Genomic DNA, 16,001 nt, shown 5'->3' on the forward strand with positions numbered 1-16,001 from the left:
TGACAGTGGATAGACAGGAAAGGGGGAGAGAGATTGGGGATGACACGCAGCAAAGGGCAGCAGGTCAAATTCAAACCCGCGCCACTGCAGGACTCAGCCAACATGGGGTGAACGCTCTTACTAGGTGAGCTAGAGGCCACCCCACAAATCAACATTTTAAGTCCAGAAATATTACTATATCACTGCTCCCTGTCTTACCTGTTCTCTCATCTCCAGATCATAGCTTCCCCAGAGAGGAAGTACTCTGTCTGGATCAGCGGCTCCAAGATAGCCTCTCTCTCAACATGTTTATCCTTTTAATGTTAATGCATTACCACCCCTCAAACGACCATCTGGACCCCCTTCAACCCTCCTCAGGAGCAGCTGATACTATCTAACTGAAATCATCCAGTCTGTTCTCTGCACCTCCATCACTGTGTGGTTTGGATCAGCCACCAAACAGGAACAGACAGTCACGACGACTGCAGAGAAAATCATTGGTGCCAAACTGCCCTTCATCTCCAGGACTAATACTCCTCCAGAGTCAGCAGAAAGCATCAGCGCAGACCTGTCACACCCTGGACACAACCTGTTTCAGCTTCTGCCCTCTGGTAGGCTCTACAGAATACTGTTCGCCAAAACAACCAGACACAGTTTCTTTCCACAGGCCGTCACTATGATGAACACTTAACTCCAGTCCTAGTGTATTGGATCAATCCCTGTGCAATAACCCTGTAACACCAAGCATCCATCTTTCAGTAAATTATATATGTATTAAGTGTTAAAAGCATAATTCCAACATGTAAATATTTGTCAAAACTCTCCTGAAAAAATGAAACTCTGCCTTCATGTTATGTCTTCCCAAAATGACGCACACCCATCATATCAATGCCCTTTGCATGGTCAGCGTTACCCTTACTATGTTTGTACAGTGGTCTGTTTTTATACTCAATTAAAAAACAGTGTATACTGTAATATAAACACTTTCTACAGCTATATCTTTACATGCATCTTCCATAGCTTGTAGAAGAGGTAAATGCGTATGGGGAATGCGGTCATAGGCGTTACTGTGAAGTTGCTCAAGTTTGGTTGTACTCTCTCTGCCCAGCCTCCCTCATTGTTAGACCATAGTGGCCTGAACCTCATCAGAGATTACAACTCATCTTGATCTCGCTCTTCCTCTTTCTTGTCCTCTTACTGTACACTCTTCCTGCCTCTCTCCTATGTTCCAACAGAAGACCTCTCCTGTGGCCCTTTAATTGCTAAAGCTCCGATTGCTAATTGAACAATTGTGCAACATGTTTTTGCCCATGTGAAAATAAAACCTGAGTTTATGTTTAAGTTTTTGAGCTGAAAACAAAGTTAATAGGAAGCTGTTATTTTAAAAACACTGAGTCTTACTGCCAACCATTTTACATATATGTTGTAGAATTCTGAATGACTTGTTTCTTCCTTTTATACAGCCATTAGTTTCAACTCATTACCATGTAAATCAGCTTGTAGAGACTTGAAACCTGCCAGTCAGTCAACAAGTCCTCATTCCCTCTCAGACTGATTCTCCTCTGCATTACCACAACACTGTGACAAAGATAAAGGCAGACTACTGCAGGTTTCAAGTCTCTGCATGTTGATTTTTATTTACTTATAAAAATAAAAAAATGTTCACAGACGGAGGATTCCCATCCAGCCCGGAAGTTTCTTCTGTGTTCACAAGTTTTTTTGGTCTTTGTGTTGTTGCGTGTTAATTAGTTTCAGAGTAAATGTGTGGTTTGGAAGACCGACTGACACTCCTCCGGCTCCCCAAACAGGCCTGAACCAGCCGGAGAATGTGGACAATGTCGGCGCTGCCTGACTCCAGGGCTATGCAGAGGCTAACCGGTGCTGTGACTTCACTGCAGTAAATCCTGAATGTCTAGTATTCTAAAGCAGGACGACAAAGTGTAAACATTCAAAACTGCTGCATTCAGTATTTCACTTTGGTTAGCAAAACAAAAACTGACAGTTTTATTTTATATTAAATACAGTACACTATCTTTATAGTGCCTCCAAATCCCCAAACCTTCTCCCACCTCGTAATATGTTAGGATTTGGGCGATTTTCAGTGGTTGAAGAAGTACTCAGATACTCAAGTAAAAGCAGCAATATCACAGTGTAAAAATACTCCACTACAAGTAAAAGTTCTGCCATCAAAAACGCTAAATGTACTCAAAAGTTAAAGTACGATGAGGATTTGGTTATATAAAGTAATTAAGGCATGACATTATTGATTAATATTCCGACAATTTTTTTAGCAGCTCAAGATAAGGTTACTCTTTATACATATCTGTATGGTGTTTTTGTTTTACTGCTGCAACAACCAAATTTTCCCGCTGAGGATTAAAAAAGGTGTATCTTATTTTATCTTATCGTAATCTATAAGAATGTATCATATCTGATAAATTCAACATACAGGTGCTGGTCATATAATTAGAATATCATGAAAAAGTTGATTTATTTCAGTAATTCCATTCAAAAAGTGAAACTTGTATAATGTATACATTCATTCCACACAGACTGATATATTTCAAGTGTTTATTTCTTTTACTTTTGATGATTAGAACTGACAACTAATGAAAACTCCAAATTCAGTATCTCAGAAAATTTGAATATTGTGACAAGGTTCAATATTGAAGACCCCTGGTGCCACACTCTAATCAGCTAATTAACTCAAAACACCTGCAAAGGCCTTTAAATGGTCCCTCAGTCTAGTTCTGTAGGCTACACAATCATGGGGAAGACTGCTGACTGGACAGCTGTCCAAAAGACGACCATTGACACCTTGCACAAGGAGGGCAAGACACAAAAGGTCATTCCTAAAGAGGCTGGCTGTTCACAGAGCTCTGTGTCCAAGCACATTAATAGAGAGGCGAAGGGAAGGAAAAGATGTGGTAGAAAAAAGTGTACAAGCAATAGGGATAACCGCACCCTGGAGAGGATTCAACCCATTCAAAAATGTGGGGGAGATTCACAAAGAGTGGACTGCAGCTGGAGTCAGTGCTTCAAGAACCACCACGCACAGACGTAAGCAAGACATGGGTTTCAGCTGTCGCAGTCCTTGTGTCAAGCCACTCCTGAACAAGACACAGCGTCAGAAGCGTCTCTCCTGGGTTAAAGACAAAAAGGACTGGACTGCTGCTGAGTGGTCCAAAGTTATGTTCTCTGATGAAAGTAAATTTTGCATTTCCTTTGGAAATCAAGGTCCCAGAGTCTGGAGGAAGAGAGGAGAGGCACAGAATCCACGTTGCTTGAAGTCCAGTGTAAAGTTTCCACAGTCAGTGATGGTTTGGGGTGCCATGTCATCTGCTGGTGTTGGTCCACTGTGTTTTCTGAGGTCCAGGGTCAACGCAGCCGTCTACCAGGAAGTCTTAGAGCACTTCATGCTTCCTGCTGCTGACCAACTTTATGGAGATGCAGATTTCATTTTCCAACAGGACTTGGCACCTGCACACAGTGCCAAAGCTACCAGTACCTGGTTTAAGGACCATGGTATCCCTGTTCTTAATTGGCCAGCAAACTCGCCTGACCTTAACCCTATAGAAAATCTATGGGGTATTGTGAAGAGGAAGATGTGATACGCCAGACCCAACAATGCAGAAGAGCTGAAGGCCACTATCAGAGCAACCTGGGCTCTCATAACACCTGAGCAGTGCCACAGACTGATCGACTCCATGCCACGCCGCATTGCTGCAGTAATTCAGGCAAAAGGAGCCCCAACTAAGTATTGAGTGCTGTAAATGCTCATACTTTTCATGTTCATACTTTTCAGTTGGCCAACATTTCTAAAAATCCTTTTTTGTATTGGTCTTAAGTAATCTAATTTTCGGAGATACTGTATTTGGGATTTTCATTAGTTGTCAGTTATAATCATCACAATTAAAAGAAATGAACATTTGAAATATCACTCTGTGTGTGATGAATGAATATAATCTACAAATTTCACTTTTTGAATGGAATTACTGACAAATCAACTTTTTCATGATATTCTAATTATATGACCAGCACCTGTATATTTATTTTGCATTTAAACTTTAATATGCAAAGTAACTTCCGCTGTCAGCTAAATGTAGTGTCAAAAAAACATATCTGAAATGTAGAGTAGAAAGGAGCAGAAAATAAAACTACTCAAGTACAAGTACAAATTGTACTTAAGGCACTGTTGGCACTGTTTATCTTTGATGCATAACTGGCATCATGCATTATTTTATGAGCGTATTTTTATTTTGCAATTCAAATCAGAACCTGCATCCTTCGGGTAAACGTTGTGGAAATATAAGTATAAACTGTGTGTACACCTGAAGAACAGCAGGAGCAGCAGGTGTGTATGTCCTGTGGTGGAATTTCAGCTGCACTTATGTCCATATAAGGAAAGCAGCAGCACAATGCCTTTGCCAAACTACTTTTTTTTTCCCCTTTCAGTCTTGTAGGAGCAAAACAAGAACAGTAGAAGTTGAATATCAATTGTGAAGACTGGCTTTCATCCAGCGTGTTCAAGTATTCCTGAGCTCATTAAGGTATTTTAATCTTATATACTTGTTTAAAGTTTAAAGAAACACTTCCTCATTTTGTTGCATATAACACCCAAACAGAGTTTAGCTGGACTTCAGTGAATCTAACTTCCCCTCTGCAGCAGCAGGTGTGTCATTTAGTGGATTTTCAGCTGCAGTTAAGTCCTTACAAGGACACGATGGGAAGAAGCTTTGGTCCGATATGCAGGGGGAGGGGTCACACCTAGCGAGGACCGCCCCCCAAAAAAAAAAAAAAACCCTCACCCTGAAATCTGAAAAACAGTGTCAGGTAACACGAGCTAGAAGTTTAAAAAAGCAAAAAGGGTTTAGAAGTTTTTGTCTGCAAAAAACATTGTTAATGCTTTACAAGAGCAATAATTCTATGAAAGGGAAGCATTTCAGAGGCTGTAATTGAATGTACTGACACGTCTCTGCAGGTTCATGGTGTGGACAAAATAACAGGAACACCTCTGCAGTATAAAGCTGCAGTCATCTGTGTTCTAAAGCATCAGCACATAGAGATAGCGATACTACTGCACTGTCAAAATAATGTAACATGTCATGCAAAATAAACCAAACAATAGATACAAGGTGTATATTATTTAAAAAATAAGCTCATCATCAAGGGCCGCTCACTACACATTCAACATGTTCAAGAAAGCAGACTGATATCAATAAGTGGCGTATGTACGACACGCCAATTCGTATGCCATGAGTGTTATCAAGACGCATAATTGCTTTTTAGCGTGTTTATCGATGCCGTTTGGCCTCCATTGACTTACATTACCTTGCGATTGTGTGTCAATTTACGCCGTAGCAAGTAGTATGAAAGCCTGAAAATCCGCATAGGGAGGTTAGTTGGGGTGGTGGATGGGTCAAACAACACAGGACTTTCACCCAGGAGACCGGGGATCGTGTCCTGTGTGTCACGTTTCCTAAACCCAACCGTCGCTTTCTTCTTTTACTAAAACCAACCCCGTTATTGTTTTCCTAAACCCAACTGTCCGAAAAGTGATTATGTCTGCGTCTTGATAACGCACCAAAATGGCATACAAATTGGCGTGTCATACATACGGCACTTATTGAAATCAGTCTGCAACCCGTCCGCTGTATACATACACACAGATAGCTCAAAATGCATACAGATAACACGCCACTTGGCGTGTAACGCAAAGTCATGATGTCACGTTGAAGAAAGACACACATTTCATGTGATTCATTACTAACCACTTTGCAGTCCCATGTGAGTCAATAATTACACAAACATGTGCATCCAATCATTCTTCAAACTCACACAACCTCATTTCAAAACGTCCAGTGGAAACTCCAAAGTTTCCAAAGATCCCAAACAAGCTGTAATTGGGAAGATATGTGTCAAATTATGCACAAGACAAGACTTTTTCAATCAAGAAGAGAAGACAACAGAGGAGCATGAATATTGTAATGAGTCAAACCCCAAACTCACATTGACAGTCCTGATTTGCAGGATTTTTCTTGAGGCTTGAAACCATTCCAAAACAACAACAACAACAACAACAACATTCACACTGTTGTGTTTCTGTTCCTACCCTTTTGTTTTAACATCAGATAACATCATCTCTGGCAGAGTGAAGAACCTGAAAAACAGAACTCTGATAGTACATGGAAAAAAAGCTGAAAGTCAAATCTCTTCCTCACTGTTTCCAACACAAAAGACACTCTTTATAGTGAGCGATACATTGTGTTAACGTGTATCAAAGGAAATGCATTGAATGTGAAACTCTACACTGAAAACTAGCACTCAAATACCATGACCTGAAGTAAATACAATTGCAAACAAGCTTAAGACACACACACACACACACACACACACACACACACACACACACACACAACTGATTAGATTAAAAATGTACATTAGCCCAGAGTAACAAATTCAACCATCAATCCAAAGCAAACATTCAGTCTACGAAGTTTTTTAACAGAGAAAGCAGCAAATCCTCACATTGCATTTCTGCTTAAAAATGACTCAGGACTCAACAGTTACCGTCTGTCGATGGACTAATTGATAATGGCTGCTGCTTAAATTTAAATTAAACTGTGTACTAAACTCACTGTGCAGCACCAAAGACACATATGTTCCTCTGCTCTGACAGCAGATTATTATCATAAAAACTCCTTTAATCCATATCCTTTAAAGCTGAAGTGGGATTATTATATACTGCAGGTCAATATGGTAAAAATTAGATTAATATAAAAAAGAGACATTTTAAACAGTTTTAATAACTAGCTCATAAATGTAGAATAAAAGAAAAATTTAAAAAAAAGAAAGCCTACAAGTGTATACGTTCTGGGAAATGATTATTATAATAAAAAGAAAAATGTCAAACTGCATCAGTGGTTCAAACAAAAACAGTAAAATATCTTAAATGTTTTTCTTTATTTGCACGGCAGGTGCAATGGTCTTTTAAATACTAGTTAAATGAAGTTACTACAACCCTGATACATAAAACAGCTATAATCACTAATTTGTATAATATCAACGTATGAAATAAATGTGAAAAGTGTTAACTCTATGAACATCGATGAACCAGAGAATAATCAGCTGAATCTGCAGCTTCCCTGAAGCTTTATAGCGAGTTTCAGCTCATTGTTTATCTGTCCGGCCACAACTTTACTTTTCTGTTTCACTCTCAGCGCTCAAAAAACAACTGCACACTACCTGCTCAGCAGCAAACAGGCACAGTTAGAGACGAGCCGGTGAACATAGTGAAGCATTTAGCAGCTATACGGATAGATATTTCTTCAGGAGTTGGTCTAGACCAAAACCAGCTAAGAGAGAGAGAATGTTGACTACCATTCATTAGGTGGACACAATACTTCTAATCCATCCATCCATCCATCCATCCATCTTCATCCGCTTATCCGGGGTCGGGTCGCGGGGGTAGCAGCTCCAGCAGGGGACCCCAAACTTCCCTTTGCCGGGCCACATTAACCAGCTCCGACTGGGGGATCCCGAGGCGTTCCCAGGCCAGGTTAGAGATATGATCCCTCCACCTAGTCCTGGGTCTCCCCCGAGGCCTCCTCCCAGCTGGATGTGCCTGGAACACCTCCCTAGGGAGGCGCCCAGGGGGCATCCTTACCAGATGCCCGAACCACCTCAACTGGCTCCTTTCGACGCAAAGGAGCAGCGGCTCTACTCCGAGCTCCTCACGGATAACTGAGCTTCTCACCCTATCTCTAAGGGAGACGTCAGCCACCCTCCTGAGGAAACCCATTTCGGCCGCTTGTACCCTGGATCTTGTTCTTTCGGTCATGACCCAGCCTTCATGACCATAGGTGAGGGTAGGAACAAAAACTGACCGGTAGATTGAGAGCTTTGCCTTCTGGCTCAGCTCTCTTTTCGTCTAACGGTGCGATAAATTGAATGTAATACCGCACCTGCTGTGCCGATTCTCCGACCAATCTCCCGCTCCATTGTCCCCTCACTCGCGAACAAGACCCCAAGGTACTTGAACTCCTTCACTTGGGGGTAAGGACTCATTCCCTACCTGGAGAAGGCACTCCATCGGTTTCCTGCTGAGAACCATGGCCTCCGATTTAGAGGTGCTGATCCTCATCCCAGCCGCTTCACACTCGGCTGCGAACCGATCCAGTGAGTGCTGAAGGTCACAGGCCGATGATGCCATCAGGACCACATCATCTGCAAAAAGCAGCGATGAGATCCCCAGCCCACCGAACTGCAACCCCTCTCCACCCCGACTACGCCTCGATATCCTGTCCATAAATACTACAAACAGGATTGGTGACAAAGCGCAGCCCTGGCGGAGGCCAACTCTCACCTGAAACGAGTCCGACTTACTGCCGAGAACCCGGACACAGCTCTCGCTTTGGTCGTACAGAGATTGGATGGCCCTGAGAAGGGACCCCCTCACCCCGTACTCCCGCAGCACACCCCACAGTATCTCCCGGGGCACCCGGTCATACGCCTTCTCCAGATCCACAAAACACATGTAGACTGGTTGGGCATACTCCCAGGCTCCCTCCAGGATCCTTGCGAGAGTAAAGATCTGGTCCGTTGTTCCACGACCAGGACGGAATCCGCATTGTTCCTCTTCAACCTGAGATTCAACTATCGACTGAACCCTCCTTTCCAGCACCTTGGAGTAGACTTTACCGGGGAGGCTGAGAAGTGTGATACCCCTGTAATTGGCACACACCCTGTGGTCCCCCTTTTTAAAAAGGGGAACCACCACCCCGGTCTGCCACTCCTTAGGCACCGTCCCAGACTTCCACGCAATGTTGAAGAGGCGTGTCAACCAAGACAACCCCTCCACACCCAGAGCTTTAAGCATTTCTGGACGGATCTCATCAATTCCTGGGGCTTTGCCACTGTGGAGTTGTTTAACTACCTCAGCAACCTCCACCAGGGAAATTGATGCCAATCCCCCCTCATCCTCCAGCTCTGCCTCTATCATAGAGGGCGTATTCAATACTTCTAATGAATTAATCCTAATGGGGTTTGCTAGCAACAACTGATGTTGGTTTTTACAACTTGTTCCTGCTGAAAACAAGTGGATAAAAACTGAAGTTACTGCAGGTTTAATAAGAGTGGACTGGGGATCTTTTGCAACAATTAAAGAGACTTAACACATCTGAAAATGAGCTTCAGGGGTTTTAAGGTTTAAAGTGAAGGAGTTATCTTTATTTGTGAAAGAAGCTATATTACAAGAATGGCCTAAAACTCCACTGTTTTTAAAAGTGACATATTGTAATATATTCTTATTCCAACTATCTCTAATCTTTACCCGTTCAAAAGCCAGTTTGACCTCTTCAACAAAGCACAACAGAAGTAGCTACTCAGTTTATCTCAGCCAGCTAATGCAAAATAATCAAATAAGAAAACAGACAGCTCTCTGCAGACCACACAACTCTTTTACACTTCTTAGTTTTTATATAAACATGTTCTGCTACTTCTCTCTTCCAGCAGCAAACATAGCATATTTGTAGAAGTATTCATTTGGTTGAGAATAGCTTGTTGCTTTCTGAGAAACCGTCACCTCCACTGGGGCATTGTAATCTCTACTCACCCTTCCGGTCTGACGGGCCAATCATAGCTCTCCGGCTCGGGTCGAAACCCTTATGTGTTTTTTTTGTTTTCCCTGACAGATGCCTGCTCCAGCCAATCAGGACGCGAGTTTAGAGAATCGGAGGGAGCTTTTTCACCTGGACCAATAACATCGTCAGCTGAGAGAAGGTGACCTTTTATGGACAACGCGAGCGGTCCCGCGTGCGCCAATAAAACCGGCGCGGTTTGGCTCGAGATGCAGCATTCTCCAGCACAGCTGTGACAGGTAAACACCCGCAAGACTTCACCGGCAGACACACCCGAGACTCACCTGCACAGGTAAGAGCTGTTTCTGACAGGTTTTAAGTAAAGTTGTTTTTTAGTGAAACATCTCAAAAGTAAACCGCTACAGTTGGATCTTATTAAAAGATGTAGTGATCAAGACTCAACACAGAATCACTTCAGGTGTGGACATGCAGGTGATGACCAGCATCGTGGACATTTTAAATGCCTTTTACTGTGCTTTAGAAATTAATTTGTCAGTTTTATCCAGCACTCTTAACTAAGAGTTATCATCCAGAACATATAACGTCCTGTAAAGTTATTTTTCAGTGTTAATTGGGCTTTAGACTGTTCAGTGTCAAAATACTGCAAGTATTTCTCTACGATATCTGGACACAAACTGCCCTATAACTATAGTTCCGTTAAAGAGTTAATTTAATCTAATGTGGACGATATCAGCGTGTCATTGACAAGATCTCTACACATTGACTCTCAACGTTTCCCAGCAGCTAAAACTGCAGTTTTAAAGGACAAAAAGTGAGTTACAAACTGTGGAGCATGTAGGCTAAGGTTAACTGGAGACAGATGAGCAGTAACCCAAATATATACAAAGACACTTAAACACTTAAGGATATTTCTTCTTGTGAAGTTACTTTGTCTTTTAAAAAACATTTTAGTTTACGGGTTGTGTGTGGGGGGTTATATATACAAGTTCCGAACTACAAAAGTTTGAGACCAACTTGTGCTTGAGTATTTAAAATGTTTAGTTGTAACTTTTTCAGTGAATGAGTAGGTGTATGAGTTGTATAAATGTCTAAATAAGGTCTTCTCCTTTCTGCATCTCACACTTCCTGTTTCAGACCCAAAACAAAACCTCCTGAATTATAACAAACTTAATTTGTTGCTCAGTAACAGCCTGTGTGCTGTCATTTACTTTGACTCATCTCACATGAGGTCATTATAAAGGGTGCAGTTAGTAAGTATGACGAAATAATATGACATACAGAATATTTCCTCAAAGGAGGAGTTTTCTATGTTCTGACTGAACTTGTTTAAAATGTCCTAAAGTGATGGGACAAAAGGTCAAGAGTTTGTTTATCAGGTTGGGACGACCTGAAGCCCCATGTCTAACAAATGACTGTCCTAATGAGGGAGGACTGCAAAATATTAAACTTTTGTCTGAGGCAATTTAACATCAAGAGAAACCCTATTGCAACATATTGCACAAAAACAAAATCAGTGCTGAAAAGTTTACGCAACCTCGTTACTCGCCATGCTGGCAGGTGTTTCATCACTAAGATGCACTCCTGATTTTGTAACCGTGGACGAGTTTCAAAAGTAAGTGAGCTGGCAGGAAAAGATGACATAACCTTGCACCTAATTTCTGACAGTTTACGGACACCGCAAATTAATAAAAAAAAATCGGACAAAGCTATTGTGTTATGTGAGAAAACAAACGGCATGTTGCATTAATCTAAATGTTTCCTTTTCAGCCATGGAAGACGACGTCGCAGCCCTCGTTGTTGACAATGGCTCCGGCATGTGTAAAGCCGGTTTCGCCGGAGACGATGCCCCCCGCGCCGTCTTCCCCTCCATCGTCGGTCGCCCCAGACATCAGGTACCAACATCGCAGAAACGTCACCTGTGTGTCATGACTAACATCTAACCAGCAGGTGAATGCAGTGTAACAAGTGACCGTAAAGGGGTGTTGGTGTGTGTGTGTGTGTGTAGGGTGTGATGGTGGGAATGGGACAGAAGGACAGCTACGTGGGAGACGAGGCCCAGAGCAAGAGGGGCATCCTGACCCTGAAGTACCCCATCGAGCACGGCATCGTCACCAACTGGGATGACATGGAGAAGGTGAGATCATGTTTACCTGAGTTTCACACCTGAAGCTCAGATCAACATCGGTCCTGTTTTCTGTAATTGGAGTTTCAGACGGTCTTATTACTGTTTGGACTCTCATCCGTGGTGCTGCTGTTCAAACCAAAACCACTGCGCAGAAAATTGCATTTAAAATTAGTATGACATCCATTTTTATTTATTTTTATTTATTTTTTTTAATATAAACTAAGAACTGTAAGTAACCAACTTTTCCAGGATAGTTGGACATTTTCTTTCACTTGCATATTAGGGCTGGGCAATATATCGTGATATGAGACTAGACATCATCTTAGATATTTGGATATCGTAATATGGCAGAAGTGTCTTTTCCTGGTTTTAAAGGCTGCATTACAGTAAAGTGACATAAATGTCTACTCTAGCTGTTCTATTATTTTACTTAACCCACTTAGTCATTATATCCACATTACGGATTATTTATCCTGTTTTTTCTTTTTGCAGTATTAGAATCAATATCTTTTTGCAGGACTTTCATAGGTATTTTGTAGGAAGTACCAAAAGTAATAGTAATGCTGATATTGAATTAATGTGCATTTTTCTGCTGGATATCTTGATCTATAATGATTTAATAATTTATTTCTATTAATCAAATTGAAACCTGTAGTGGAGTAAAATGTACAGTATCTCACACTACGCTGTAGGATATTGATCATTCAATGGAATTATTAGTAAATGAAGTACCTCAATGTATTTGGAAAAGAAATCACAAAGTGGAAGCTGCCCTCAGCCATAGTTTTGACTCGTCCTGGTTTTTATTTTAACACTTGTTTATACATTAATGCAACACGCTTTTATAATTTACTGTCAAACTAAGCAGCTGTTCTGTCCAAACAGATCTGGCATCACACCTTTTACAACGAGCTCCGTGTTGCCCCAGAGGAGCATCCCGTCCTGCTGACCGAAGCTCCACTCAACCCCAAGGCCAACAGGGAGAAGATGACCCAGGTGTGTTCATGCGCTCTATAAAATCAGTTGACTCATTCAGTTGTCCTGGCTTCACGCTGGCACCTGTTGTCTTCTCTTTGGTCCAGATCATGTTCGAGACGTTCAACTGTCCTGCCATGTATGTGGCCATCCAGGCCGTCCTATCACTGTACGCCTCCGGTCGTACCACAGGTGAGAACTCGGACACAAGCATGTCTCTCTAAGCTAGCCTGGTACATCCTAAAACACTAAATATGTCACAAAATGACAGGATATTGGGTTTAGTAGTCAATTCTCTTGGAACATCTGTTGGTCATAAGAGGAAAAACACTATAGTATTGAAACATGGTTGCTGATAAGTGACTTCAGAAATGTGTTTTTTTTCTCTTCTCTATCTTGCAGGTATTGTAATGGACTCGGGTGACGGTGTCAGCCACACCGTGCCCATCTATGAGGGTTATGCTCTGCCTCACGCCATCCTGCGTCTGGATCTGGCTGGCAGAGATCTGACCGACTATCTGATGAAGATCCTCACAGAGAGAGGCTACAGCTTCACCACCACCGGTATGAGTTTCACTCAAATTATATAAACCCAATTTATAATCTAACTTGCTTTTCAAAAACAAAGTGTAACCTCAGAAGATTCTACTTTCCATTTTGTAACCCAAAATATGTTCACTCTTGAACTCCAGCCGAGCGTGAGATCGTGCGTGACATTAAGGAGAAGCTGTGCTACGTGGCTCTGGACTTCGAGCAGGAGATGCAGACCGCTTCAGCCTCTTCCACCCTGGAGAAAAGCTACGAGCTTCCTGACGGACAGGTCATCACTATCGGCAACGAGAGGTTCCGTTGCCCCGAGACGCTCTTCCAGCCTTCGTTTATCGGTGGGTATTGAGTTTTAACAGTCAGACAGTATCTCTACAGAAAATAATTCAAAAATACTGACTAGTGCTGTGAAAATGACCCTTTATCACAAAGTACGCTTTCAAAAATGCATAATATCAGGATGCACACTGGTCTTGCCTCCTGATACTGCTTCCTTGAGTTCTTGGTCAACTTTGGGGAATATCTAGCTTTAATACTTCTGGAAGCAAATTTAGTCAACATCAGATTCACAAGGTCCCATCAGACAGCAACCAAATCTCTTGTTCAGATTTGAATCTGAGCCTTAGAGCTTAAATATTTTGACCAATCACTCTGATCTTGTACAGAATTTCTGAGCACTTCTCAGTAAGTTAATGATCTCCGCTGCCATCAGGGTGCCGTCAGTATTTGTTTGGTTCGTTTCTGGTCTTGTAGGAGCATCAACATAGTTTAATTTGGTCACTAACTCTTGTTCTGTCCGTGTGTTCAGGAATGGAGTCTGCTGGCGTCCACGAGACGACCTACAACAGCATCATGAAGTGCGACGTGGACATCCGTAAGGACCTGTATGCGAACACCGTGCTCTCCGGTGGCACCACCATGTACCCTGGCATCGCTGACCGCATGCAGAAGGAGATCTCCGCCCTGGCCCCACCCACTATGAAAATCAAGGTACAGTTACAATAGCAAATACATCTCAAACCTTTTATATTTTTTGAAATATTACTGCATCACTGCTCCCCATCTCACCTCTCACCTCCAGATCATCGCTCCCCCAGAGAGGAAGTACTCCGTCTGGATCGGTGGCTCCATCCTGGCCTCCCTCTCCACCTTCCAGCAGATGTGGATCAGCAAGCAGGAGTACGATGAGTCTGGCCCCTCCATCGTCCACCGCAAGTGCTTCTAGAAAGCTCCACAACCTCCTCCTCTGCCCTGGCAGAGAACTGTTCCCTCCAACTAGAACTGTCTCTAGTTAAACGTGTTAACAGACTAAAAGATGCAAGATGCCACACATAAGATGAATCAAGCGACCGTTTACATTTTTAATGTCTCGGCAGATTCTCAGCAACTCGCAGAACCTCCTACAAACATTTCTGAACATGTTCCTCACTCTGCTGGTGTAACTACTGATCAAAGAAAACAAAAGTATTATCACTGAACATCTTTTTCTACCAGTGTTGAGCTGTATCAATATTTCACAGCAATGTTTACTGAGCAATAATAAATGTTGATGTTTACAGCTTCTCTAATGTCATCATTAAGTTCACAAATTTAAAGGTTTGCAAGTTCCTTATCACTAGACGCTTTACATCAAAGCACATGATTTTTTACACAGTGACATGTCCTGTCAAGTTTACACATCAGTTAGATTCACACACTAATAGCTTCTCACTGTCCAGCTGCCACCAGATGAGAGGAGGTGATAAACGACGTCATACTTATCTGGATCACTTTCAGTTATTTGTGCATTCACAGCAATAAGATTTTAAGGGCAGCAATGAGTGTGGCCTTTCTTTATCCAGTGTTTCATATCTCAGGCTACAAAGAGGCAAATCCCTTCTAATAGTTGTACCTGCAGGCAAGTTTCGGAAGGACTTTTGCTAAGAGGACGTATTTAGTGATTATTCTCCTAAAATATGGTAGAATAAAATAAGAAGGCAGTAAAGGACAGCACTTGTAAAAATGAAGACACAATTATATGAAAGTATAATCTGTTGATTTACGGCAACAAATTCCTAGCAACTTAGTTGCATGGCAATAAAGTACTGAATCTTGGTAAAATAACCTGATGTGTTTTAATATTAATTTGGAAAGCCTGACAACCAGCTCCATAAAATAAAACAAATGCAGGAAATGGCATTAAGGGAAGCCTACACCATTGTTGTTTTTTTTTACAATAAATGGTAACATTTAAAGGAAAGCTAATTGCAAGACATTAAAAGAAGTTGCTTTAGTTTGTGTGAAAAGTGCCATGTAGCCATTTACAAATGTTCCTTCAGTCTTGATCCAGTGTAAAAGCAATTTTATATTTTCCATCCTGTGTTCCAAATACATCATCTGTGGATTTGGTCACACCCTTTTCCACCTGCATACTTTGATATTTTGATGTATTTTGCCATTTCTAAAGATTTCTTTCACCTTCACTAATTTGTCTAAACATGCCCCAGAGCCAAGAGGTTTATAATGTCACTGTCACTGTTACTGCAACATCCCTGATTTGACGCCAGCTGATGCTTCTTGATGCAAGACTGCTAACAAAAGATGCAACAAATACCTAAGAAAACATTAAAATAGAAATGTCATACCTGAAGTAATTAATTCAATTATTGTATTAGAGTATGATTACTACCCATGAACCATCAAAATAAGTTTTTGGTCTTTAAGGACAAAACCAGTTCTTCCATTAAGGATAATGGTAGCAGAAACATTTCATGTAATCTTTTTATGTGTGAGGTCAT

At 41.7% G+C, this 16,001-nt stretch overlaps 1 protein-coding gene across 1 annotated transcript; it reads left to right on the forward strand.

Annotated features, from left to right (window-relative positions):
- The first annotated feature begins 9,799 nt into the window (after window positions 1-9,799).
- LOC144518084 (actin, non-muscle 6.2) lies at window positions 9,800-14,782 on the forward strand. The gene is made up of 9 exons (XM_078250474.1): window positions 9,800-9,909; window positions 11,346-11,470; window positions 11,584-11,712; window positions 12,589-12,699; window positions 12,786-12,870; window positions 13,081-13,242; window positions 13,371-13,562; window positions 14,033-14,214; window positions 14,306-14,782. The coding sequence occupies exons 2-9, from the start codon at window positions 11,348-11,350 to the stop codon at window positions 14,447-14,449; spliced, it is 1,128 nt and encodes a 375-aa protein (XP_078106600.1). The 5' UTR covers window positions 9,800-9,909; window positions 11,346-11,347; the 3' UTR covers window positions 14,450-14,782.
- Window positions 14,783-16,001: the final 1,219 nt, after the last annotated feature.

The sequence above is a fragment of the Sander vitreus genome, chromosome 5 (genome assembly GCF_031162955.1).
Source record: "Sander vitreus isolate 19-12246 chromosome 5, sanVit1, whole genome shotgun sequence".
NCBI classification, from domain to species: Eukaryota; Metazoa; Chordata; class Actinopteri; order Perciformes; family Percidae; genus Sander; species Sander vitreus.

Excerpts from the sequence above, each read along its gene's own strand:
- LOC144518084 (XM_078250474.1), top strand. The coding sequence starts at position 11,348 with ATGGAAGACGACGTCGCAGCCCTCGTTGTTGACAATGGCTCCGGCATG. Across the intron at positions 11,713-12,588 it reads ACTGGGATGACATGGAGAAG|ATCTGGCATCACACCTTTTA; the intron begins GTGAGATCATGT and ends CTGTCCAAACAG. Across the intron at positions 13,243-13,370 it reads CTACAGCTTCACCACCACCG|CCGAGCGTGAGATCGTGCGT; the intron begins GTATGAGTTTCA and ends CTTGAACTCCAG.